We start from the raw sequence: 24,714 nt of genomic DNA on the forward strand, positions 1-24,714 counted from the left end.
GATGTCTTATGACTAGAGCTTGAGAGTGTAGAGGGAGAGAGGACTATGGGATGTCACACTTCACTCTTGTCCTTTTCCTTCATTATAGTCATCCTAACAAAAATTATGTTTGATCACTTAAAAAAAAAAACAGTCCTCCATGTCCTGTAGTGCTGACCACTGAACAGTACAAAGCACTAGCATTGACTTCTCATAAAACTCTCTGGGAAGCCTTGGGGAACCCTCCTAGCCCAGAGGAGGCACTTGTGTTTGAATGAAAGAAAATAATCCATTTTCAGTATGTGGTTTAATTTGGGGAGGTTTTTCTTTTTCTTTCTTTTTCTTTTTCTTTTTTTTCCTTCCTGTTTCAGGAGTTAGGCCTCATCCATCCTGGAAGCATAGGTAAAGAGGAGCAGAATGACAACTGAATTATGTGCTTGAGATGATACCTTCCTTAGTTCCCTCTGTTTAGCAAGATTGACTTTATTCTAGAAATTTCAAAAATGGGCATTCTCATATGTCAGGTTATTTTCCTTTCCATGTTTGTCATTTTCAGTTCAATCCATGAACATTTACTGAGTGTCTATTTGGTTTGTGTCATAATGGCCACGTGGACATTAACACAATGGGGACCCCCAGAGCACATGGTTCATGGGAAACCTAATGTATAAACCACTGTGTCCCCACTAAGAACTGGCTACATCATATGTGAGGCCTCCAGCAAAATTAAAATGCGAGGCTTGTGTCCAAAAATACCCAAAATTTCAAGATGATGACAGCAGAGCCCCAAAAAGGGTTCTTCTTAGTGCAGGGCCCTGTGTAATTGCACAGGTTGCACGCCCATGAAGCCAACCCTGGCCCCACTCCAGGCAGGATGAAATCAATGCCAAACAAAGGCAGGGTTTAATGCTTTGGGAATGCACTGAAAGAAATGACTAGTTCTGATGGTGGGGAACCAGGAGCAGGCAGAGGGGGCCTGCTGGCAGCACAGGTGGGATTTCACAAGATTTCTCATAAGGAGAAGGTGTTTCTCCTATTATTCAGAATGCCACTCTAAAATATCTGCTGTGGAATTTCTTATAAAGCGTTTGCTTTAATTTGATTAGACAAGTTTTTTTCCATATTGATATAGATAATTATTGGAGGATGATTATTTGTAATAAAGAGCAATGGAATGGTCTCAAGGAAACTGGAGTTTATGGGAATTTAGTGAAAAATCTCTTATCCACTAGTTACCCAGAAGGATTTGGATTGGATCCCAAGCCTAGAATGTCTACTTATCATCAAGTCTTCCTTTCCCCAAATGAAGATGTGAAAGAAAAAAAAGAAGATTTGCCAAGTTTGAGTGATGGTACATTTTATTTGTCATTGTGTATGTGTGTGTGTGTGTGTGTGTGAGAGAGAGAGAGAGAGAGAGAGGGAGGTGGTGACTGGATAGTGGTACCTGCTAGGGTTGCATTCTTCAGTTTGTCCTTCCCAAAATAAGAAAGCAGATACTATTAAGGACATTTTCAAAAAGCCAGAAGACTTACGAATTCCCAGAGTAATCATGTATTAGTATATAGCAAGGCAAGCTGGTAGAAAGTAATACTGGATTGGTCTTTGTATATTAGAAATGAAATGGAAAGGAATGAATGGATGGATAGGTGAAGAGAAAGCTCTGTGGGACTTGGTTTGACTAGAAGCTTAATCCCAGGATACTCTACTGTAAATTAAAACTGTCATGCCCCATCTCACCTAATTTAGTTCAAGTCATTACCTAGTTGCTGCTCAGCTTCATTCCCTAGTAAATGAGAAGGGATTAAATAAACCCATTACTATCTATAAGACTTTTTGCTTAATAGAGTTTATTCTTGAATTTACTAATCTCAAATCAAGTCAAAGGGATTAGCGGTTATTTTTCTAGCAGCCCGTTCTACGTGTTTGAGAGATTATGCTCTCCCTTGGTCCAGGAAGCAGAAGCTCTGCCACTCCTTCTGCCAGTCTGGTTTGCAGACTGTTCCACTTACCTGGTGATATGTTGTGATACAAGATTGTACACACAACCAGGTGCAGTGGCTTATGTACCCCAGCACTTTGGGAGGCCAAGGCAGGTGGATTACCTAAGGTCAGGAGTTCAAGCCAGCCTGGCCAACATGCTGAAACCTTGTCACTACTAAAAATACAAAAATATTAGCTGGGCATAGTGGTGGGCACCTGCAATCCCAACTACGCGGGAGGCTGAGGCAGAAGAATCACTTGAACCTGGGAGGCGGAGGTTGCAGTGAGCCAAGATCACGCCACTGTACTCCAGCCTAGGCAACAAGAGTGAAACTTCATCTCAAAAATAAAAGATTGTACACACAGGGCCTCTGTGTTCTGTCAGGTAGCTGCCAAGCTCAAAAATCTCGTGACTTTAAAGTTTATTGGACATGGTGTTGATTACAACATGGATGTACACACTTTGGGACTTGGCTGGTAGAGCTGGGCTGGGCACTGTCCATTCCCTTAGGGTGAGAGAAACAGTCTCCAGGGGCTCATTGGTCCAGAGACGGGACTCATTGGTCCAAGATCAGAAGAAATTTAGGCGTGGTTCAGGGTATTACAGATGTGGGGCACAGCAGACACAGTTGGCTTGTTAGATCTGCTTATACCTGAAGAATTTCAGGGGACTGAAATGGGTGGGTAGTGAGAAGCAAGGTCCAGGAAAGAAGACTGGTTGTTTCCTGAGCTCTGAGCCACAGGATAGCCTTGAGCTTGGTGTCCATTCCCCTGAGTGGTCAACATGTAAGGGAAGGTTGGAAGGAGCTGTTTGAGTGGAGCTATTTGACTACCTAGAGCTCACACAAGGTGTTCCTCTGGTATCCAACAGAATTACAGGGTGGGGAGTGGGGGTCTCTGAACTCATAAATGATATTTCCCAGTCCTAGACATGTGAGGCAGGCAGAAATTGGTGACAGGCAGGTGGAGGTGGAGGAAGGCCAGCTTACATGGGTGTTGGTAGCGTTGTTGTCAGGCTTGTGGCTCTCCATACTGATTGCTTCTGGCTGAAGCTTGCAAAGCTGGGGTGATGTTCAAGACCTTAAGAGAGAAGGGTGTGGGTAAAACCACTCATGACACACCATCTTCCAGCCCTCTCTGGGAGGGTCACTGAGGCCATCCTGAGTGTGCCATGTGCTCTCTCTGCTAGTCCAACACAACATCCAGAAGACAGTGCAGACTCTCTGGCAGCAGCTGGTGGCACAGAGGCAGCAGACCCTGGAGGATGCCTTCAAGATCGATCTCTCTGTGAAATCTGGAGAGAGGGAAGTGAAGATTGAAGAGGTCACACCGCTCTGGGAGGAGACGATGCTCAAGGCCTGGCAGCATTACTTAGGTCTCTATCCACTCGGCCCCAGGGAATGGGAACTCCTGGGTCTCACAGAGCCAAATTCCCCCAAGGTTCTACTCAGGGCCCAGAGCCTTTTCCACCTAGACCCTCTGTCTCATCCCTTAAGTGGATAGGATTTCTATCATTGAAATCTTATGTATCTTTCCTTACAAAGAATGAATATCACATGGCACCTTAGGTGAAAGCAAGGCCAGAGGGGCCAACCAAGCAAGAAGATTCCAGCAATTTCTTAGAGGAAGAGGCCCATGTGGAGGCTGTGGCCTGGGCTCAGGAACTTGAGGTTCTATGTCCTACCCTGATATCCACCTACCAGCTTTCAAACCTTTCACTAAGTCATGCAATTACCTTGAGCTTAGGTTCCTCATGTCCTGTCACTTCATGAAGTGAAAGTTTTCATCCCCAAAATATTAATGTCTCTTGCATTCTGTTAGTGACCTCAACATTTTTACCATATTAATATTTGGTACTAATAAACAATATTTTTGCATATTAGTCAATGCAGCTGCAAGAATGAAGTTTTAATTTTGTTTTCAAGGTGATCACTGTTTTCAACTTACACCTCCTATACTTGTACATCTTCCAGAATCACAAAATTTGCAGTGATTCAGGAGTTAGTCATTTCCATGTGTATTGTCCCAGACTGTCCAGTGGTCCAGAATCTCCTTCTAATTGGCTTTCTAAATTAGTCCTGGCGGATGTGTATATACATACCTGGTTTTGTCCATTTATGCTGCCATAACAAAATACCACAGACTGAGTGATTTACAAATAATAGAAAATTATTTGCTGAGTTCTGGAGGCTGGGAAGTTCAAGATCAGGGTGCCAGTAGATCTGATGTCTGCAGAGGGCTATGTCTGGCATCTGCTTCTAAGATGGTACCTTGTTGGTGTATCCTTTGGAAGGGAGAAATGCTGTGTCCTCCCATGTTGGAACAGACAGAAGGGCAAAAATGGCCTGGGATGGTCCCCTTCAGCCCTTTTATAAGACACTAATTCATTCATGAGGGTAGAACCCTCATATTTTAATTACCTCCCAAAAGGTCCCACTTCTTAGTACCACCACAATTGGGATTACGTTTCAACATGAATTATGGAGGGAACACACATTCAAACAATAGCAATACCTATCTACTTTCATGTACTTTTAAAGTCAAAATGGTCAGATTCTATTTCAGAGAAGAGTAAAATAAAATAGGATATACATATCTATGCACATACAGTGGAATAAAGTAGTAAAACTGTAAAGCTTACAAATGACTCTCTTTTTGCTAACAATCCTATATTGAACACTTTCCATGTTCCAGGGTCTTTAAACACATATCTTATATAATTTTCATGATGCCTCAATTAGTTTAGATATTGTTATCCCGGTTTCACAGGATGAGAAAACTGAGGCTCAGCAACTTTAGTTAACCTGCTCACCATCTCACTGTGGGTCAACAAGCCGTGGAGCTAGGAGTTTAGGCTAAGTCTGGTGACCTCAAAGCCCACAGTGTTTCTTAGCCAAAGGAAAGTCAGAAGACGGCAGTGTGAGCTTGTAACCTGGGTTGTTTCTGTTTTTGGAGGCAACCACAGGGGGCTCATGCCCCTGGTTGGCCCTTTGAAAGCCAAGCTAGCTATGAAAAATAGTGTGTGCTCTCACTTCACCTCTGACATTCTTTGCTTCCCTGCCCTCAGCATCTGAGAAGAAGTCACTGGCAAGTCGTTCAAATGTTGCACACCACAGCAAAGTCACTTTGTGGAGCGGAAGCCTGTCCTCAGCCATGAAGCTGATGCCCGGGCGGCAGGCCAAGGACCCTGAGTGCAAGACAGAGGTGAGCCCAGACCCCTTTTCCTTAGAAAAGTATCAGGCATTTGCTTCAAACCCCACGAGTCGTATCTCCTCTCCGCTGCCTGTTACTAGACATGATCTAACTCCATGTCCTTGTGAGCATTTGAGGGTATGCATGTAGCTCCCCAGTTGAGGCCAGGTTTAGGCTGTATTAGGCTGGCTCCTTGTTCCCATTCTCAACTGGAGTCAGACATATTCAGAGGGCACTAGCCAACCACTCAGCAGCAGCTAGGGGTGTGAGCCCAGCAGAGGTGGACAGAAACATTCACTTAATTGCCAGGAGACACAGGGATGGGCCACTTTGACTGTGTTGGGTGGGCCCTCTTTACTGTGTGGGGCAGACCTGTTGGGGTTTTCTGATCAATTTCTCAAAACTGCAAAACAAGTCTTCCTAAAACTCATTGGCTCCAACAAGGTTTGTGTGTGTGTGTGTGTGTGTGTGTGTTTATGTGTGTGTGTGTGTGTGAGATCAGGAACATTGTTGTAAGGTATTTGGAGTACAGTGGGTAGGGGAACAGGTTATCTCTGCCCCTTAGTGTCTGGGGCCTCAGCTGGGATCATTGGAAGGCTGAGTTACTCATATATCTGGTGGTTGCTGCTGTCTTTAGTCTGAGATCTTAACAGGGGCTATTGGCTGGAACACCTACACATGGCCTCCTCATGTGAACTGGGCTTCCTTACAGCATGGTAGCAGGGTTTCAAAGGATAATGGAGAGAGAGAGCTCACCAGGCAGAAACTGCATTACCTTTTATGACCTAGCTTCAGGAGCTATGCAGTGTCACCTCCAACAAGATGGGCAAAAAATTCTGCCAAGTTCAAGGGAAGGGAAATAGACTCCACCTTCTCATGGGGGAGTGATGAGGTTCTGCAGGAACATGTGGGACTGGAAGTGTTGCTGAGGCTCTTTTAGAAATGCATGATCTGTGATATATTCTAATACCAGTGATATATTATAATGCCAGGGGCACTGACTTCTTCAGAGGTGGACTGTGGTTGTTGCTAAACATGGCTGTAGGGTCAGGAGACTTTGAGCAGTTTATTTAACTCCCCAGTGGGATAAATAACTGTGGGAACCCAGGAAAGTTCCCCGGGAAGTTAAAGTAGACAGCTGACAGACACATTAACATAATCCCAGCTCTTGGCCCATGAACTTTGGGAAATGAGGTGGAGCCCAAATCCCACCAGCTCATTATCTGTAACTGCCTGTAAGTGTCCAGGCAGATGAGGAAAAGGGCTTTCTTTTTCCAGCCTTTGGGAATCACAGGCTTCAGGGCCTGGAAAGAGTCCAGACATAGAAGGGAAGTCCAGAAATGAATGGCTGGCTGACCAGCTACCTGATGCTAAGAACTAAGGGCAAAGCACACGTCTTATTCAGGCTCTATTCTAAGGGAATTGACTTGTTAAAGGCACTATTTGGTAAGTTCATTGATAGACTCACTGATTGAATACATTAATGTGTGAGTAACTCACTCAGATTTTATAATAGCTGCATCAGACAGGTATTATAGACTTGTTGATAAAGATGTGGAAGCTGAACCTGAAAAAAAAAAAAAAAAAGAAAGTTAAGGACTTTTCAGCCATTAAATGTCACAGAAGATGGGATCCCATCTTTGTGCTGCTGAGGAGGACCTTAGGGAATTTGTGGAACCTCTCAGAGCTTTCACTCCTGAACTTACAACTGGGAATATGCTCTGTTTATAGTAGAGCATGTGGAGCCCTGGGAAGCTGTAAATGCTTTAGAAATAGGAGACTGTTTACAAATTCCATTTGGCCTTCTAGCTCTCTCTGCCAAGGTCAAGATCATCCTATAGGTGATATGTGTACCAAGCCCTAAAACTTGGAGCACTCCCACTTGTGCCCAGGTACCTGCTCCTGACCAATGTCACTTGAGACAGAAGGGGCCCAGCCCCTCTTTCCTTGGCTTCATCCTGGAGCTTCTCTTCCTTGACCAGTGTCCCCAGGAGGTCAGGGCAGCCTGGCTGGGAGCTATGGAAGAGATGTTAGGGTGCTGGGCATGGGTATTCATCTCATCACCTCACACCTATTGATGCTGCCTCTTGCCAGTGCCCCTCTCCCTTACCCTCTAGTCACTGTCATTGACACAGGTCAGCTGCCTCCAAGTCCTGGGGACATGCATTGAGCAACAGCTCATATGAAAGAAGCCTGAGTAGACCGCCACGTTTGGGGCCACATAGGTGTCCCAAGTGGCTTTTAACAGTTTGCTCTTGGCTCACATTGAGAAATCTGGGAGAAAGAATATCCAAAGCCAGCTCTGTCTTGGGTGAGGGCAGGCTGTTGAAGATTTTGTCTTCTACATGCATTGAGGTCTTATTCATTTGTTCATTCAACAAATATTTATTGAGCACTTACTCTGCACCCTGCTCTCAACATTGAGGTTACAGCAGAGAACAAAACTGACATATTCTCTTCTCTCAAGGAGCTGCAGTCTAAGGAGTAAAGATAGACAATAAGAAAATACATTTGTAAATATTGGGAGAACTAATGGCAATGAGGAAAAACCATGCAGGGTAAGGCAGGGAGGGTGGCAAGAGATGGGCTGGGCTGTTTAGATGGAGAAGGTCAGCAAAGCCATCTTTGGCAAGGATGCATTGGAGCAGAGGAGAGAATTTATGAATAACGTGAGCTTTGAGATGCTCTGGGAAAGAGGGTCAGACAGAGAGGACAGTTGGGCAATGGCACTGAGGTATTGGTGTGCTGGGCAGCAAAGGTCAGTGTGACTGGACTGAAGTAGAGAGATTCACCCGGAGCCACCCCAGCTTCCAGGCAGCCATGGGGAATGTCTCCCTCACCGTTTAGCACCAGGAAGAACTACTTTCAGCAACTCAAGAAGAGCAGAAATTTTGCAACAGATTATGTTTCTGTCTTTGATCTGGACACTCAGAAATTCAGAGAGATAAGCATGGTTCAGCTTTTGTAATTGCACACAACTAGTGGGATAAATTTTTGAGCCACCTACGCATGTAAATGTGTACATACATACCTTCTCCCTGGCTTCGTTCTCCATTGACCCCCACTTTCCCTTCAGTTTGATTTATTCTTTGTACACTTTAAATTATCTTGTAGATATTAAAAGACAAATGATTTTTGAAACAAAAAGAACTGTGTTTTAATCTTTAAAATTAACTGCATCTTTGCTTAGCAACATCTTGTACTGGTAACTCAGTCTTGGATGGGCACAGTGCCTGCTACACGGTAGGCCCTTAAAGAATGCAGATGGAAGTGCTTAGAGCAAGGGAGTAGACGCTCCCCCTCCTTTTGCTGAGATGAAACTCAACCAGCTTTCAGACACTGCATCCATCACTCAACTCCGTGAGATGTCTTTGTCGCTAACAGAAGGCACAACTTCTCAGGTACATATGTACACTGTGATGTCATAGGATAAGAGCATCAACTATTTGCCCTGGGGTCTGTTTAATTATTTTTAAAAATTAATTTTGATTATTACAGCTGATTACACCTCAGTGAGCAATGTAATTGATATTTTCTAATGTATCCCAAGGAACATTTTGTACAACATGCTTTTTGTTGTTGAAGGTTAAAGACTCCGTTATTGGTTTTTCCCTAAATATACCCACATCATTAGTCCCTCCAGTGAGAAGGTCGCCATCTGGAAAAAGCAGCACGGAGACATTATTCAGGCACAAGTGCATGAAATTGGGGTTTCTGCATCTTCTGTCTCTCTTCTGGAAAGAAGAGGCTTGTAATTAAAGGAGTTGGTATTGGAGGAAACATTATTCATTTGGTGTTATTCCTTATCATGTCAGCAGCTGACAACCCTATAGCACTGATAAATTGTTCCTTGGAGTGAGACATATGATACAGAATTCTTAATTCCTCTTACCTATCTTCATTTTTAGTAGAAAATGTTTTATTCCTGGTGGGTGAGCTGAACTTTGAGGCAGGGTTGATTTAATAGATGTTATTTCTTCTTCTTCTCCCCCTGACCCCATCACAGTCCCTTGTGGGAGCAAATTGTGACATCACCCACCATCCCTAGAAGGCTGCGGGTGTCAGCTTGTTGGACAGAGGTTGGGAACTTGGACTCCCTTGAGGCCACCAAAGGGCAACTCAGGCCACTTTCTCATGTCCACCGTCTGCCTGGGGAATCCAGACTACGCAGGCTGGCCAGCTCCCCTCTTCACAGCTTTGGACTCAGCTTTGATTACCTATTCAATTCCAGACTTCCTTGTTTAAAAACAAGCTGAAAAGACATCAACAACCAATGTTGGTTTCTTAGTTTTGACAGGTACACCATGGCAATGTGGGATGTTAATAACTTTATGGGAAAACAGCTGAAAGGTAGACGAAAACTCTCTACTATCTTTGTAACTTTTATGAAAATTGAAAATATTCCAAAATACAATGTGTGTCATCATCTGTTTATATAAAAGCATTAGTAATCAGAAAATGTGCACAGGAGTCAGGAGGCTAGAAGCTGGTTAGGAAGGGGCCATGGAGGAGGTGACGCCTAGACCTGAGTCTGGGAGGAGCAGCGGGGTCAAAGCCTGTGCAGAGGAGAGCTCTCGGGCAGGGAGAAAGCCAGAGGCATAACAGGTGGTAAGAAAGGGGCCAAGGCAGTGAGTAAAAGCCAGGTCAGGGGGCACCACCGGCCAGCCTAGACACTCACATTTACTTGTAGGTGGGAGGTTAAAGAGAGGCATGGCATCTGCTCCTATAGGTGAAATTACAGGTGAGGGCCCCTAGTGGGGAGCCGAACTGGGAGTGGCGGGGGGCTGTAGGGTGATTCAGGTGGGAGATAGTGGGGGCTGCAGTAGCTGTAGTTGGAGTAGTGAACATCAATAACACACAGAAAATTCTGTTCAACTGAGGCTGGGACAGGTGAGAAAAGAGGGCCACCCAGGACAGGCCTGGCTCTGAGAAGAGACGGCACCTGGGGGTAGGAGGTCTGGCATTCAGATGGCTCTGTGGGATTCTGCAGAGAATGGGGAGAAATAAGAACCAGAGGAAGGGGCTGAGAGTGCAAGGCGACTTCCAGTCCTTAAAGGGGTAGGAGCCTCTCTGGGCAGCCCCCGACCTGTGTACATAGAGCATGAGCTAGATTTCAGCCCACTTTCCCCCTGGGATCAACTGTACACATGTGGACAGCTATCCCAGGCAGTGAGCCAGGCAGGCCCCACCACAGGAGGGAGACCCACTCACCAGCCTGCCAGCAAAGATTGGGGGACTTACAGGAGAGCAGGATTCACATGGAGGAAGGCAAAGCCCTTTGTTCCCCACAATTCCATGGCTTTAGGAGATAGCTGAGCAAGCATCCAGTTGCTGTTTTCAAAGCCATGTATTAGCAAACTGAAATGGCCCACCTAGGGAAGACCACCTAGGGAAGTCAGGGCTGTGTAAGAATTAACAGAAGGGGATGAGAGGGCACCAGAAGCCTGAGGATGATCCGCTGGAGTTGCTAAAAAAAGTAAAAGCTTTCCATAGGAATTCTACATCTGCCCTGGCAAGAACAGGGGAACGTTAGAAATTTGCCCCACACCTTTCTCGGGGGTCCCCTAAAGGCTGTCCTATGAGGCCCACCACTGCGGGCCTTGAAGACTTCAGAGGCAGGGCACTTGTGTGGGCAGGGTGCCTGGGGTCTGCCATCAGCTCCTTCCCTGACCAGGTGCCAGACCCGCCATCACCCACCCTAGCATGGAGCAGCTCTGCCCCGGCAGAGGACAAGTTGCTGACTGAGGCCAGCAACTCGGTGACTCCTCTGTTAAGGGCAGCTCTGGCTGAGGTCCTTAGTGAGGGAAATGATGTTTTTGACTATCCCCTCTGAGCACTTCACCCATTATCTTTATAAAAAATCACTGTGGAAATTTTCAAACATATACATAAGTAGGAAAATAATGTGATGAATCCCCATGTATCTATCCATCACTTGACTTCAACAATTTTCAACTCATGGCCAATTTGCTCTCCTTATCACTTCCCACTTTCCCCTTCTGCACTGAATAATTCTGAAGCAACATCCCAGACATCGTATTATTTCATGCATTACTGTTTCCTATACTTATTTTCTCTTCAAAGAAATCATGGGACCCAAATTAAGATTGCAGAGGGGAAAGCAAATGTGCAGAACTGGAAGGCTTTAGCCATCGTTGCGGGAGTGATCAAGAAGCACCTGGTCTTGCTTGCTGGCATGTTTGTGTTTGTCTCCTGCTGATGAGAGGAGGGTCTTGCTGAGGCTGAGGGCACGTTGAGCCTTGGAGAATCCCACGCTGCAGTTTCAGGAAGAAAGGCAATAAGCTCTGCTGATGACACAGCTGCTTTCTAGTTGAATGCTTGAGCTCTCCATGTTCAGGAGCTGAGCAGCACTCCAGGCGCAGGCCTCAGATTTCACTTCCCTGGGATAAAAAGCTCATGAGACCAGAGAGTACTGGGAGTGAGAATAGATTTTTGAAAATAGAAAGAACTGGCTTTGAAATACAGGGGGCGTAAGTGGTACAACAGAGCTGAGCTGAGGATGTCGAAATGCAGTTGTGAAAACAGAAGTCAGAATTCTCAGAGAAATTCTTCTGAAAAAGAATTAAAGATCTTTAAGAGGTTGCAGGACATTTTTAAAATTGGATATTCAGAAGGTCATCATGTGAAATATTTTTACTTAAAGTTGCAGTACATTCAACATAATGTTTGTGGGCAAGAAAGAAACGTCTTCCCCAGGAGATGAATATGACTTTAAGAGAGGGATTTGGAGGTAGGTGGCCTAAACCTGAAGGAGAATAAAGACACATGAGGATTTCTAAAATGGAAGAGTCAGAGGACCCAGAGAGAGGCGAGATCTTGAGACAGGTTCTTGCTAGCGTGGCAGGAGAGCAGAAAGGCCAGCTTGTATTCACAGATCAAGAGAAAGCAGGTTGGAGGGATAAATTATTGAAAACCACAGAAAAGACAAGGGAGACTCAGAAAACCTGAAAACAGTGTTTATAATAAATCACAATGCTGTATTGTTGGAAAACCCAGTTGTGTTCAGTGGTAGGAAGAGTCTTTTGAATAAGTAATTAAATAGGACTATCTGTTAGAGACATAAAACCACTCAGAAACAAAGGAAAGTATAATTTAAAAAACACTTTGAAAAGTATAAACTGCTCTACTGGCGTGAGTGATGTTCTAAGACCTTCTGCTAAATGGAATATTGGTTTTCTTAATTGTGGTGGGCAATGCTGCCAAGGACCTCTTTGCTCTTGGTGCTTTTCCTGAGATAACTGACCCTAAAAATAATGCCTCTCTCCCCAGCCTGGTCTGAGAGCTCTTCATCGTGCTGTCAGGGCTAGGACTATTTCCAGATGGGATATCCATTATGCTCTGATTATGGTGGTATTTGGGGGCAAGGAAGGAACAAAAAAGTAATGAAGTCTAGAGTTTTATTTTTTAAACCTCAAAATTTCTGTTTTCATTTCAACTGAAAGTAAAGTCTATGTGGCCTGTATCATTGCCCTCAGTTTTGCAGGCAGCTGTGCTTCCTACACCACACCCAGAATAACCTCCCCAAGAGGGACAGAGTCTGGTGATGGAGGTGGGGACACACTGTAGCATCAGGGAAATGCAGCCAGGCCGGGGTGGTGGGGAGGGGCTCCGTTATTCTTTTAGGTTTTCTGGACACTCAACCAGAGCCTTCTCTCTCATTTTTGCTCTTGCCTTGACACACACACACACACACACACACACACACACACACTCTCACACACACACACGCACAGACACGCACACACTCTCTGTCTCTCTCACACACACATGTGTACATGCATATCCCCCCTACACATACACATAGACACATCCCATTGTGCAAGCAATTTGTGTTAGAATTCACCTATCACACCAGAGAGAAGGAAGTGGGAAGGAGTCTGATCAATTGTACTGGAAACTCAGCAGCAGAACTGAACAAGGACGAGAGTTCCCTACAGCCCAGATTTTGAAAAAGTGGCAACATCACCAGTATAGCATTAGTATCCAGAATAAGAGGAAAGGACAAGAGCTGGATAAAGAAAGACAGTGGTTTTTCTTTTTCCATTTGAAGTGTCTCTGGTCTATCACAAGTATCTGTTACAGGAGTTTGAAAAATACATGTAAATGAACAAAGCAAACACTGATACCTTTAATGATGTTTCTTTACTGGGTGCTTCATTTGTGAGACATCTTTATCTTCATAATAGAAGGATAATTAACATCACTAATTATCTAATTAAGTTCATTAAGCATCCACCAACAGAGCACCGTGAAGTTGACATTATGTTCTACTGTCAACAAATGCTTTTGATTTCTTAGGAAGTAATTAAAATGTAAATTAGCATGCAATTATATGCACAGGGGAAGTTTTGAATCAGATATTCATTTCAAAACTGCTTAGAGCAACATAGTTTTTGTTTATTTCTTCTTCAATAAAACTAGTCATTTTGCTGCTAGTGGTATAAAAGTTTCCATTGGGCTGTTCACGCTGGAGTGGTAGCAAGGTAATAGTACTATAGGGCACAGACTGTTCCGTTGATATATTTGTTACTGCACTTTGTTTGTATTTGTGTCCTTCATGTTTAAATATATCACAACTGATTTTTTTTTTCGGAAAAGTTTCTGCAATTTCTGCCTTAAATTCCGTAGCTGAGCTTTCCCTTTAAAGGTATTTTACGGCAAATCTTCTAATGTATGTTTTCTTTCAGGTTAGGTTCAGGGAATATCATCCACGACTTGCTGAAAATAGGTTACACACATTCCCCTACCTATGCAGGAAAGAGAAACTGCACATATCAAACTTCAAGTCCAGCCATCCTTAGTTGTAAGTTCACATTTTCCTGATTTCTTAGGGCAGAGAGCAGACACAGAGCTTGTGCAAGTCCTGTGAATCAATGGAATATTCTCCATCTGAGATCATGATGGCTTCTGATAAAATATTGTAAACGGAATGGGTGGACTGTAGTGCTAAATGCAGTAACCTTCTTAGATTAGGGGTCTTCCTGAAACATCACAGAGTCACTGCACACCTGCTGGAAAACAGGAAAACAGGCTACCCAAGATAGAAGCCAGCAGGTTCAAGTCTCCATAGCTTTCATTTTTAAAACAATTCTGTTTGAATCCTGAATACCTGTTTTTTATAAAGCAGCTAGTTCAGTGGATAGGATGTCTACTCTGGTATCTTTGTACATGAAGATGCTGGACCACTTGAGCATCAAGCTGATGTCACCTGATGCAGCTGAGAAGAGAAAGTCTCTATTCATGACATCAAACCCACTCAACTTCTTCTTGGATGATTTTTCCAGGAATAATTGGTACTGGATCCAGGCCCTTTGGTTTTGTGTGGAGAAGATTTCACATAAATGCAAAGCAAATACAGAGGCCTAAGAGAGACTATCCTTTGTCCCCTTAAAAGGATCGGTGTTAGGGCCTGGCTCTGTATAGAACTGGCAGAACCACTAACAGCCCATCAATGTGGGTGCAGGCAGCTATCCTGAGGGCCCAAGCAAAGATAGACAGGCATCATCATTGCACAGCAGCTGGTGGTAGATGTGAAACCAGCTGGTCTGCAGCAAGCAGTGTCCTCACTGCAGGGAATGCTCGCCTATACCAGACCAGGGCACCCCAGAGACAGCAGTCACCAGGTGTACCCCGACTTCTGAGCTCCGCAGCAGGCCCTGAGCTGTGGTGTGGTCCACGGCTGCCCAGAGGAGGACGCCTTGTTCTCATTTGACTATCCAGAGGGGCTTCCTCCTGCAAGTTCACGTGAAGGACAATGGCTGGGCTAGCAGAGACCCCAACTAACAAAGGGACCCTGATGCTTCAACCAGATGATGCTGATCTTCTCCTAATGTGCAGCAAGCTTCTACCTCAGCTACTTGATAAAAATTTCCTGTACCAGAAATGTTTATTCTTGTTCTTAAACCTTGGGTCCCAGGGCGAGAAGGCAGCTGTAACTCTGCCATGTAGTCTGCCATGTTGTGACTTAAGTGCAAAGTCCACACACTTAGTGAATAATCAGTAGCTACAGTGACTTGCTTTGTCCATGGCTTGCTTGCAGTGTTATCTCCTGCCAGTCACACTCTTCCTGGTCTACAACTGTCACTGAAGGAGAAGTCTGTCTCTCTACTGTGGGTTCTGCAACCTGAGAGTGACCCAAATGCCATCTCTTTGACTATTCTTTTGGCCACGCGGCCTCCCAAAAAATGGGATTAAATTTGGTTTGCTTTTGGCAACAAGACTATGGTCTGAAAACCCTTCCAACAAGGAAGGCACTGAGGTTATGCAAGCTCCATGAATCAGTGGAATGTTCTCCATCTGAGATAACAACCACTGCCCATTTAAAGGTGCATTGTATCTAAAAGATGCCAAAAAGTCCTGAGGGACAGATACTCAGTTCCTTCCCCAACAACTTCAGCCTGAACAGAAACATCTAGTTTGGAAAGATTAACCAGATCTCACCTCCATCTGCTAGGTATTTACTGATATTCTTGTTTCTTTCTCCTCTATAGTGACTTATTTTATTACATAGTCAGGCTGTGTTTATATGCCAAATATGAGGCTGTGATTGAGGAAAAAATTGAGTAATACAGAGTCCACATCTGCAGGTCAACTCGCAATATTTTAATTTACTTAAATACTTTACCATTTGCAATTCAACAAGAAGTTTTGAGTAGGCATAGCACTCATTTCTATGAGTGCAGAGATGATACATGGTCCTTATATTTAAGGAGTCCTTATAGCCTGGCTGTTTATCTCCCTAGTTAGATGACATCCAAAAATAAATAAATAACAGTAGATGGATTTCAGAAAAAAAAAAAGTATACTGCATGTATCAAGGTTTTGTAAAGTAAAACAGATGTGAAATTAATTTAGGAATCTGGCAACTTAAAGGAATCCTGGGTTGAATCCTTTTGAAAATCAAATGTAGTTCTTTAAAGGACACTTACATGCAGACATTTATTTTGAGGTTCAGATTTAGATATACTGGACTTCACAATGTAAGGTATACCTGCATTCTGAAAATTAGAGTAGTGGTTGGGGGGAAAGGTATCACCATCCCAGGAGATGTTTTTAATTTTTTAAAATTATGAGTTATAAGGAAACATATTTTTGTGTATTTATCTAAATTTAAGTATTTTCAAAAACATACTCATCAAGGCAAAAATGCTCTAGCATTCCAAAGACAGAAGTGTCCCAAGCTGTATAAAAGATAAAACGGCAGATGGCCATGGTGGGGAGAATCAGTCTGGGGCCCTCCTGAGGCGCTGCTGCCATTCACAATCCGCTAGGCCCCCCACTCACAGCCGGGCCGCCTGGCGCTGTCGCATGAGTTACAGCCGCCGTCCCGCCCTGGGACCCATCTATTATGAGAAACCATTTTGGTTAATTAAAAAAGTCTTTCAAAGTCTCAGAACAGGAAGTTCTGAAATTTTCTTTTCTTCACTGTTGTTGATGGGGGTTGATGTAAACTTGGCTCTTGGGCCTGGCAAAGAAGGAAGGAGAGATGGAATGTGGAGGAGAGAGGGGAGACAGCAGAAGAAAACACTGAGTCCAGGCTGGGTGCAGTGGCTCACACTTGTAATCCCAGCACTATGGGAGACCAAGGCGAGTGGATCACCTGAGGTCAGGAGTTCGAGACTGGCCTGGCCAATATGTTGTAACGCTGTCTCTACTAATAATACAAAATTTAGCTGGGCGTGGTGGTGCACGTCTGTAATCCCAGCTACTCGGGAGGCTGAGGCTGGAGAATTGCTTGAACCCAGTAGGCAGAGGTTGCAGTGAGCCGGATTGTGGCATTGCACTCCAGCCTAGGTGACAGGAGCAGAACTCCATCTCAAAAACAAACAAATAAACAAAAAACAAGAAAGCACCGAGTCCAGCCCTGGCCTGAGAGTGAGGTTCGGGTCTCCTAGGTGCTCATGTATCCACTATCCCAGGGAGTGATGGTGGCAATCGTTAAGATCTTTGAGTCAAACGAAAGAGCAATTGAATAAGCCTGAGTCGGATCCACTCTGGATTTAAGGGATTCTTCAAGCCTAGGGCCTGCTGTGCAGCTCAGGTGGCAGTGAGTAAAACAGATCAGGTTCCCACACTCTGTTTGAGGGAAAGCAGACGGCAAGCAAAAGGGAACGGATGAGATAATATTAAGTACATAAAGTAATCTGAAGGACCTAGATGACGCGCCAGAGACTTGCCTTGTGATGGCTGTAGGTTGGAAGGTCCAAGAAGGTTTCTCCACGGAGGTGATAATGAGTTGAGATGAAGGAGCAGCCCTCCAACATCTAGGAGAGAAGATCTTGGGAAAGGACCCAGTGAATGTCAAAGCTCCGGGGTACAAATGGGCTTGTATATTTGAGAGCAGAGAGAGGCCCATGTGGTTGGGCACAGACACCCCTTGGGGGAGTGGAAGTGGCCCAGAGGAGGTGGCAGGAGCTGGCCACCAAGCATGATTCCAAGTTCTTCAGGGAATAGGGAAACTTGTCTGTATCTATAACTCTGTATCTGTGGCCTCTGTATCTGTATTTCCATCTGGCTCTAGCTCTCCTTCTCCTCTACCAAACCCCCTGTCCCCACTCTGAGAGGTCTTCCTTCAACCTCCCACACACACTCATGATTTCCTGCCATGTTCCAGGCCCTTGGATTAAGGCCAGGGAATACTGACGAAAAGGGCACAGTCCCTGACCCAGGAGGTCGTCCTGCTCCTAGGCTAGTGAAATAATTATGCTGTAAAAAGGGGCCCAGAAGAGAGAGGGTGCAAGTCTGATTTGGAGGAGCTTGATCTGAGACTTGGAGAAGGAGGTGGAGGAGGAAAGATGTGAGGGCAGGTTGATGGTGAGGAAGAGCACCCTCCAGATGCAAAGGATGGACCCTCGTGGTCATCCGCCTTGTGGGTCGGGTGCTGGTTTGGCATTACTGGGGTATCCTATCCAGTTCATCTTATGTATTTATTTATATTCTGACTCTCTCCCCAAAGGCTTTATGGTACCTCTAGATGAGGTGTGTGCGATAAAATAAGGAAATGAGATCAGGAAAGAAAATAATCCTAGAAGAAAGTCAATTCCTAGGAAATTCAGATGTTGAATATACAGTCTATAAAGACTCACTGTCACATACCAGCGCTGTGCTCCAGCTTCCTGAATGCCACTGTGGAGTGGGAGGCAAGAGGGTTCACGCATCCATTTCTCATCCATCAACTGCTTCTGCCAAGAGCCAGGTTCAGCGCTGGAGAATAGGGACACAGGGTGAGCAAAGCAGATGACCTCTACCTCACAGCTGACTCTGCCCCATCCTGCCATCATGTCACCCCCACTGTGAGTTTCTAAAGATCTGAGCTGACGATGTCATGCCCCTGATCAAAAACCATCCTTAGTTCCCAAGCTGTGCAGACTCAGACTTGTACCGATGGAATTAAGAAGCCCCGTGTAGCTGACCCCACTGCTTATCCAAGTTCATGTCCTGTCACATTCCCACATGGCATCTTTGCTCCAGGTAGACCCACTTCCATATTTTGTAATAGTGCAGGCTATTTTCTCCCATCTCTACCCTTAGGAAAATGTGGTCCTCTCTGCTTAGAGGAGGCCTGCAGGGATACTATCCCTTCTGGAAGCCCACCAAGCCCTCTCCAGCCTGGCTGTGAGTCGGTGTGGCCCCCTCTGTGGGCAAGTCATTTTCTCATTTACTCCCTCGCAAGAGTTTTAAGTTCCTGGTGGGTAAACCCTGTTCCCTGCCCATCTTGAAGGCCTTCGGGTTTGCACAGGGCCTGCACTAGAGCAGGTGCTGCGAATCATTGGCTGAAAAGAGACTGCTAGGAAGAAGCCAGGTTCATCTATTTCAGGCTTACCTGCTTTTTTATGCACAATGACTGCATCTATGGGGACCCAGCCTAAAGGAGGGGGAAAGGTTGGTATTGACCAGTCTACCTATGACCCTCAGGCAGCCCAGTGGTGAATCACACAGTAGGACTAACATATTGGCTAGTCACAGTGTGGCTTCCAAGAACACAAGGAAGAGTGGCTGTGCAGCATCCTGGAGCTGGCATGTGGTCGGGTGGCCTTAGGAAGCTCCTGGAGTGGGTGCAGCTTACAGCCAGTGCTGCCAACGGCTCTACTCTGGAGCCTCAGCAATGGGGCAGTCCTGACCAGGGTGACCTTTTTGCTCTTCATAAAGCCCAAAGAAGAGATCTCCTCATAGACTCCAGCCCTGGTTGTGATCCGTCTTTGAAATATGTCAGTTTTGGGGTCCAGGTGTCTCAGTGCTAGGGGAGAATTATTTGGAGTGAAAGTTCCTATATTAGTTTCCTGGGACAGCCATAACAAAGTATCCCAGCCAGGGTGGCTTAAACTACAGACATGTATTGTCTCGCAGTCCTGGAGGCTGGAAGTCCGAGAGGAAAGTGTTGGAGGGGCTGGTTTCTCCCGAGGCCTCTTTTCCAGCTCAGAGATGCTGCCTTCCCCGTGTCCTCACATAGTCTGTCCTCTGTACATGACCGTGTCCTCATCTATTATAACGACACCAGTCATGTAGGATTAGGGCCCGCCCTCTTCACTTTAACTTTATCACCTCTTTAAAGGCCCTGTCTCCAAATACTGTCACATTCTGAGGTAGTAGGGGTTAGGGCTTCAACATGTGATTTGGGGGGAACACAATTTAGTCCTTATCAGTGCCTCACTTCTCAATACATATTCAGGGAAAGATGTTTGCATGGACTGAAACTCCTCTGCCCCCAGGGTGGATCTTCTCATTCATCTCTCATCCAAACCCCCTCCAGTAATCCCTAACCTTCTTGCCCTGCCTGAGGAGGTGTGAGTCTTTAAGAACATTAACCTGTGAGGATGAGGCCCACAGAGACAGGGTGAGAATAGGCGAGTTCAGGGAAGGCCAGTGGCGACACCTCCCGCCTGTCTCAGACTCGCAGAGGCCCTGAAACCCACAGAGGAAAGCAGAGAGGAGAGAGCATGGCTTCCTTGAGAAGGCATGGTGCCTGCAATTTTAAAGGATTCGTCTTTTGCTATACCAGAGTGGATTTGTTTTTAAGTAGTCCTTCTTCATGTACTCATGATGATTGAATTTAATAAAAACATCACAGTTCAAAAAAGACAAATTAGAAACCACCATTCATCTCAGAAATTAATATGTGAGTGAATTTAACAAGAGATGAATTGCGCTGTGGTGTTCTGGTCCCTCTTCACCCGCTCGGAGCACCAGTTGTTTGTCATTATAGCTGGAAATATGATTATTACTCTGGTATTGCTTGACATTTATTAAGGATCCGGGGGCTGTGTCTCCATAGCAGAGAAAAGTGCAATTACCTGGGCACTCAAAGGAAAGAGCCTTTTCTGGCCTGAGTCATCCGAATAGACATCCCCCAAAGACCCCTGGGCCCCGACCATAGCTTGCTGCAGAGCCCAGGCTGTCCTATCACTCAGTACACACTATGCCTTCTTCCTCAAGGGCTGCCAGCGTTTTCTGGGCTCACATAAGGATAGTATACACATGATTTACCAACAAACAGGGACAGCATTTCATTTCATGGTGTTCTCATTAATTGCTTCTATCACTCAACTAAAACCAGACCTCCACTAAGAACTTGTATTCCAAGGTGGATATGTCAGCCTTCTGTGGAAGACACATAATAGAAGTGTTTAGGTCACCTGTTCACTGGATCCTTTGCAACTAGTACAAGACTGCATTGCACATGGACTTAAACAAGGGGTGGGAGTAAGAGCAGGAGCTGCCTACCCTGACCCTGCTCCTGGTAGATGTCATCAGCAGGTCCTGCTGGGTCTCTTTAATCCTGACCCCCGCAGGGGGTGACCAGCTGTGGAGATTTCGGCCCGAGTGAGTGAGGCAGGTCTGTGAGGTTCTCTTTAATCCCTCAAAGTTTGATCATTGCCTCCACTTGGGAAGCCCTGAATCATGACCTAGAGGAGCTGATTCTGGTGGGCTGGTGGGGAACCCCCTCATGGTGACACAGAACGCTGCTCCTGCAGAGTTTACCTACTGCTGCGGCACCTCGAGGAGGCGTGCCGGGAAAGAGTGTTCATAACAATTAGTTTACACGATAACCACAGAGTGCTCGCACAGGTGTGGCTCCTCTGTTCCTCACTGCTATGACTACGTGATGACCAAATCCCTCATCCTCTCAATCAGCACTGGTGCAGGACAGGTGACAAGTGGGGGACCATTGCGTCCAATGAGAATGATCAATGAGAGCTTGGGCTCTCTGGGAGTAGTATCTACCTCGGCAGCAGTTTCACTCTGCCCTCCGTGGATGGGGGATCCCCTGAGTTCAACTGGAATCTGTCTTGTTGGGGAGAGTCCGATGCTAAAGGAATCTGGAGTTGACACTAAAGTAAAGCAGCATGACCACTGATTTCCTTTATGGATTTTTTGGTGAATGAATACACAGAAACTTTAAAAAATAATAAAGAAGACAGCCTATGGAGTAACATATTATATGGGGTTAAGTTCTAAAGTCTATTTATAAAATGGAAATTAAGTTGTCAGCAATACTCAACATTCCCTCAAACTATTCACAGAATGCACAACCATCTGCAGTTTGGTGAATTCTGCACCATCCTGCACATCCACCAAGCAGCTTTTCCACCATTTTGTACACCAATCAGTCTTTCTTTGTTAAGTACCAGATGAAGTGACTGGCTTGTGCAATTTCAGCAGACAAGATTTACCCCCAAAATAATTGTTTGTAACAGGAGAATTACATTTAATACAATGAGTTGTTGACAGCCAAGAGAACCTGTGGAATGGTGTCTCCCTGAGGGAGAAGAGACTCTCATTCTCCATCCCAGGTTCTCAGTGGGGGTTAGGATAGAGGGTTGGGTGAATTCCCATTGTGATTTAGAAAATCATTTTTAATTTTGCGATACTTTTCATATTCACATTCACTACTTCCATGTCCTCCCCACCCAGTTTTCCCTGTTGTTAACATCTTATTCATGACATATTTGTCAAAGCTAAGAAATTGACATTGTTACATTACTATTAACTAAACATCAGACTTTATTTTGATTTTATCATTTGTTCTGCTAACCTGGAATTCAATCCAGGGTACCACATTATATACAGTTGTCTTGTCTCCTTAGTCCTCTCTGGTTTGTGACAATTTCTCAGATATTCCTTGTTTTTTGTGACTTTGACAGCTTTGAGTATGGTCAGATATTTTGTAGAATGTCCCTCAGTTTTGGTTTGCCTCATGTTTTTTTTCATGATTAGCCTGGGGTTATGGGTCCACAGAGGTGATATGCCCTTCTCTCCACGTGATATCAGGGGATACACGATGTCCATATAATGTCATCACTGCTGATGTTAACCCTTATCATAGAGTTAAGGTGGTGTCTGTCACATTCCTCTATGGTAAAGTTACTGTTTCTGCCTTTCCATACTTGATTCTTTGGAATCAAGTCGCTAAGTCCATACCACCCTCAAGGGGTGCGAGCAATTCAGCTCTAATGTCTGGAAGGGGATTATCTACATATATAATTTAAAATTCTTCTGTAAGGAAGTTTTGTCTCTTCTTCTCTATTTCTTCAATCTTATTTATGTCAGTAAAATTCATTCATATTTATTTTGGAATTTGGGCTGTAATCCATGAAGCCCATTGTTACTTATCTTGTTGTTCAAATGGTTCCAGCTTTTTCTCATAGTATTTAACTGGTCTCATACGTGCTTTCCCTGTAACTCTCTTGCTCTCTTTTTTTCTGCTCACAATTATGTTTTAATGCAATTCCACTATCACCCTTTCTAACATTTTTGGTGTGTGTATTACTCAGAAAGTATTAGGTTATGTTACAGTAACAAAAACTCCCAAGTCTAACTGGCCTAAAATAGCAAATGCTTATTTCTCGGTTGTGCTATGAGTACCCTGAGTGTTGGCCCAAGACTCTGTATACCTTATTCTCACTCAGCAACACTGGCTTATGGTGCGGCCACTATCTGGAACGTTGAGTGTTGCCACACAGAGCTGAAAAAGAGAGATTAGCAAATTGCTGTCAAGCTTCTGCACATATCTCCCTGGCCTCACCAAGATCAAAGGTAGCAGGAAGTTTCATCACGCCACTACCTATAGGAATAAAGACCTGGAAATATTTGATGAACAACACTAATGGCCAGCACATTGTATATTCTGTTAGTTTTTCTTTCCTAGGCAAATATACACAGATTTAATTCTTGTTCTTGAAAGCATACTGTTTTCTATTCTATCAATTTTAAAATATTGATATAGCAAGAACCTGGTGCCCATCAGTAGGTCCTTTTTGATACCAGGGCTGCTGTGAATGATTATGTAGGTTGTATGGAAGGGCATCTGGCCAAAAGAGCAAAAGGAGACTGAAATCCAGACTTTGCCCCACTATTCAAGTCATCCATCTACGGTCAGGATGGTGTTCACCCAAAGGGGATGTCAAGGTGCTGCAAGACTGGGGGCAGCCGTTGGTGAGAGCTTGATTTGTGCTGACTGCATAGCATTCTATCACAGGATGGACCCTCCTCCATGTGTGGATGCTTAAATTGTTTCATTTTGTGCTGCTATCAATAGGATGGTGAAAAACGTCCACTATTTGTGCAAATATCTTATGATTTCTTCGGGATTAATTAATGGCAGTGAGAAAGGTGAGTCGAAGGATGAAATGGTAATCACATGTCCGTTCATGGCCAGTGCAGTGCAGGTGAGGACTCGGCATCCCTCCCTTCTGAGTTTAGTCCCAGACCTGACATGTAGTGTGTGGCTGAAGTGGCCAGGACCCATAACTATCATCTTAGCACCAAGTTGCTGAGCAGGATCTGAGCTGCTGCCTTCAGATATCAGCCTTTCTCATTTTTGTGAGGCCACACAACTCTGATTACAGGACTAATGATGCTTTAAACAAACAAGCATAATGACTGTCATCAGTGGTTAGTGGGTGTTTCCTGCGGGACAGCTTGGTCAATAGTGTCACCAGCAGCTTAGTGCCAGCCCTAAGGGTGCCCCTGGCAAAGGTGGGTACCACCAAGCTTTGGTGAGCCCACTTGGAAGTGACCCTCCATGGAGACGTGCCCAATTTCCCATTCCAACTTCTGACTTGTGTCCTGCAGCCAAAGCCCTGAAGAGGCACTGGGAGAGCAGGACCCAGACCCATTTTGCCTCTCAAATCTCCAGACAGCAATTAGAGGCCCTTTGTTCTACTCCAAAGGTTCTCGAACTCTTTAATGTGCTGGCAGTTGCTAAGCAAATGCTATTTAGTTCTAATAAGCAATGCAGCACTCTGCTCTGAATCTGTCCCTGCTCGATGTGCTACAATCACTGCTGTCTAGGCAGATGGGCCTCTGCCCTTGACCTGACCCAAATATCCTTCCTCCTGTCTCCACCTCCCTGAGTATGACAACTTTCCAGGGCATAAAGGGCTCAAAGGTCAGTGGGAAGGTGGAGATACACTGGGTGGAAATGCACGAGAGGCAGATGCCCATAGTGACAGAGTCCAAAGACTCATCTTCCGACTCTGCCACTTCCTGTATTGACAGAGTCACTTATTCTCACTTGGCCTCGATATCTTCTTCTGTAAAATA

At 44.9% G+C, this 24,714-nt stretch overlaps 1 protein-coding gene across 8 annotated transcripts in view; it reads left to right on the forward strand.

Annotated features, from left to right (window-relative positions):
• Positions 1 to 24,714, forward strand: part of WDFY4 (WDFY family member 4) — a 295,895-nt gene that overhangs the window by 142,332 nt on the left and 128,849 nt on the right. For all 8 annotated transcript variants that reach the window (XM_005565163.5, XM_015456044.4, XM_074001615.1 and 5 more), the window contains 3 exons: positions 1,212 to 1,330; positions 3,149 to 3,334; positions 5,027 to 5,163. In XM_005565163.5, the coding sequence (XP_005565220.3) occupies positions 1,212 to 1,330; positions 3,149 to 3,334; positions 5,027 to 5,163 (442 nt within the window). The remainder of the gene's footprint in view (positions 1 to 1,211; positions 1,331 to 3,148; positions 3,335 to 5,026; positions 5,164 to 24,714) is intronic.

Source organism: Macaca fascicularis, chromosome 9 (genome assembly GCF_037993035.2).
Source record: "Macaca fascicularis isolate 582-1 chromosome 9, T2T-MFA8v1.1".
Taxonomy (NCBI): domain Eukaryota; kingdom Metazoa; phylum Chordata; class Mammalia; order Primates; family Cercopithecidae; genus Macaca; species Macaca fascicularis.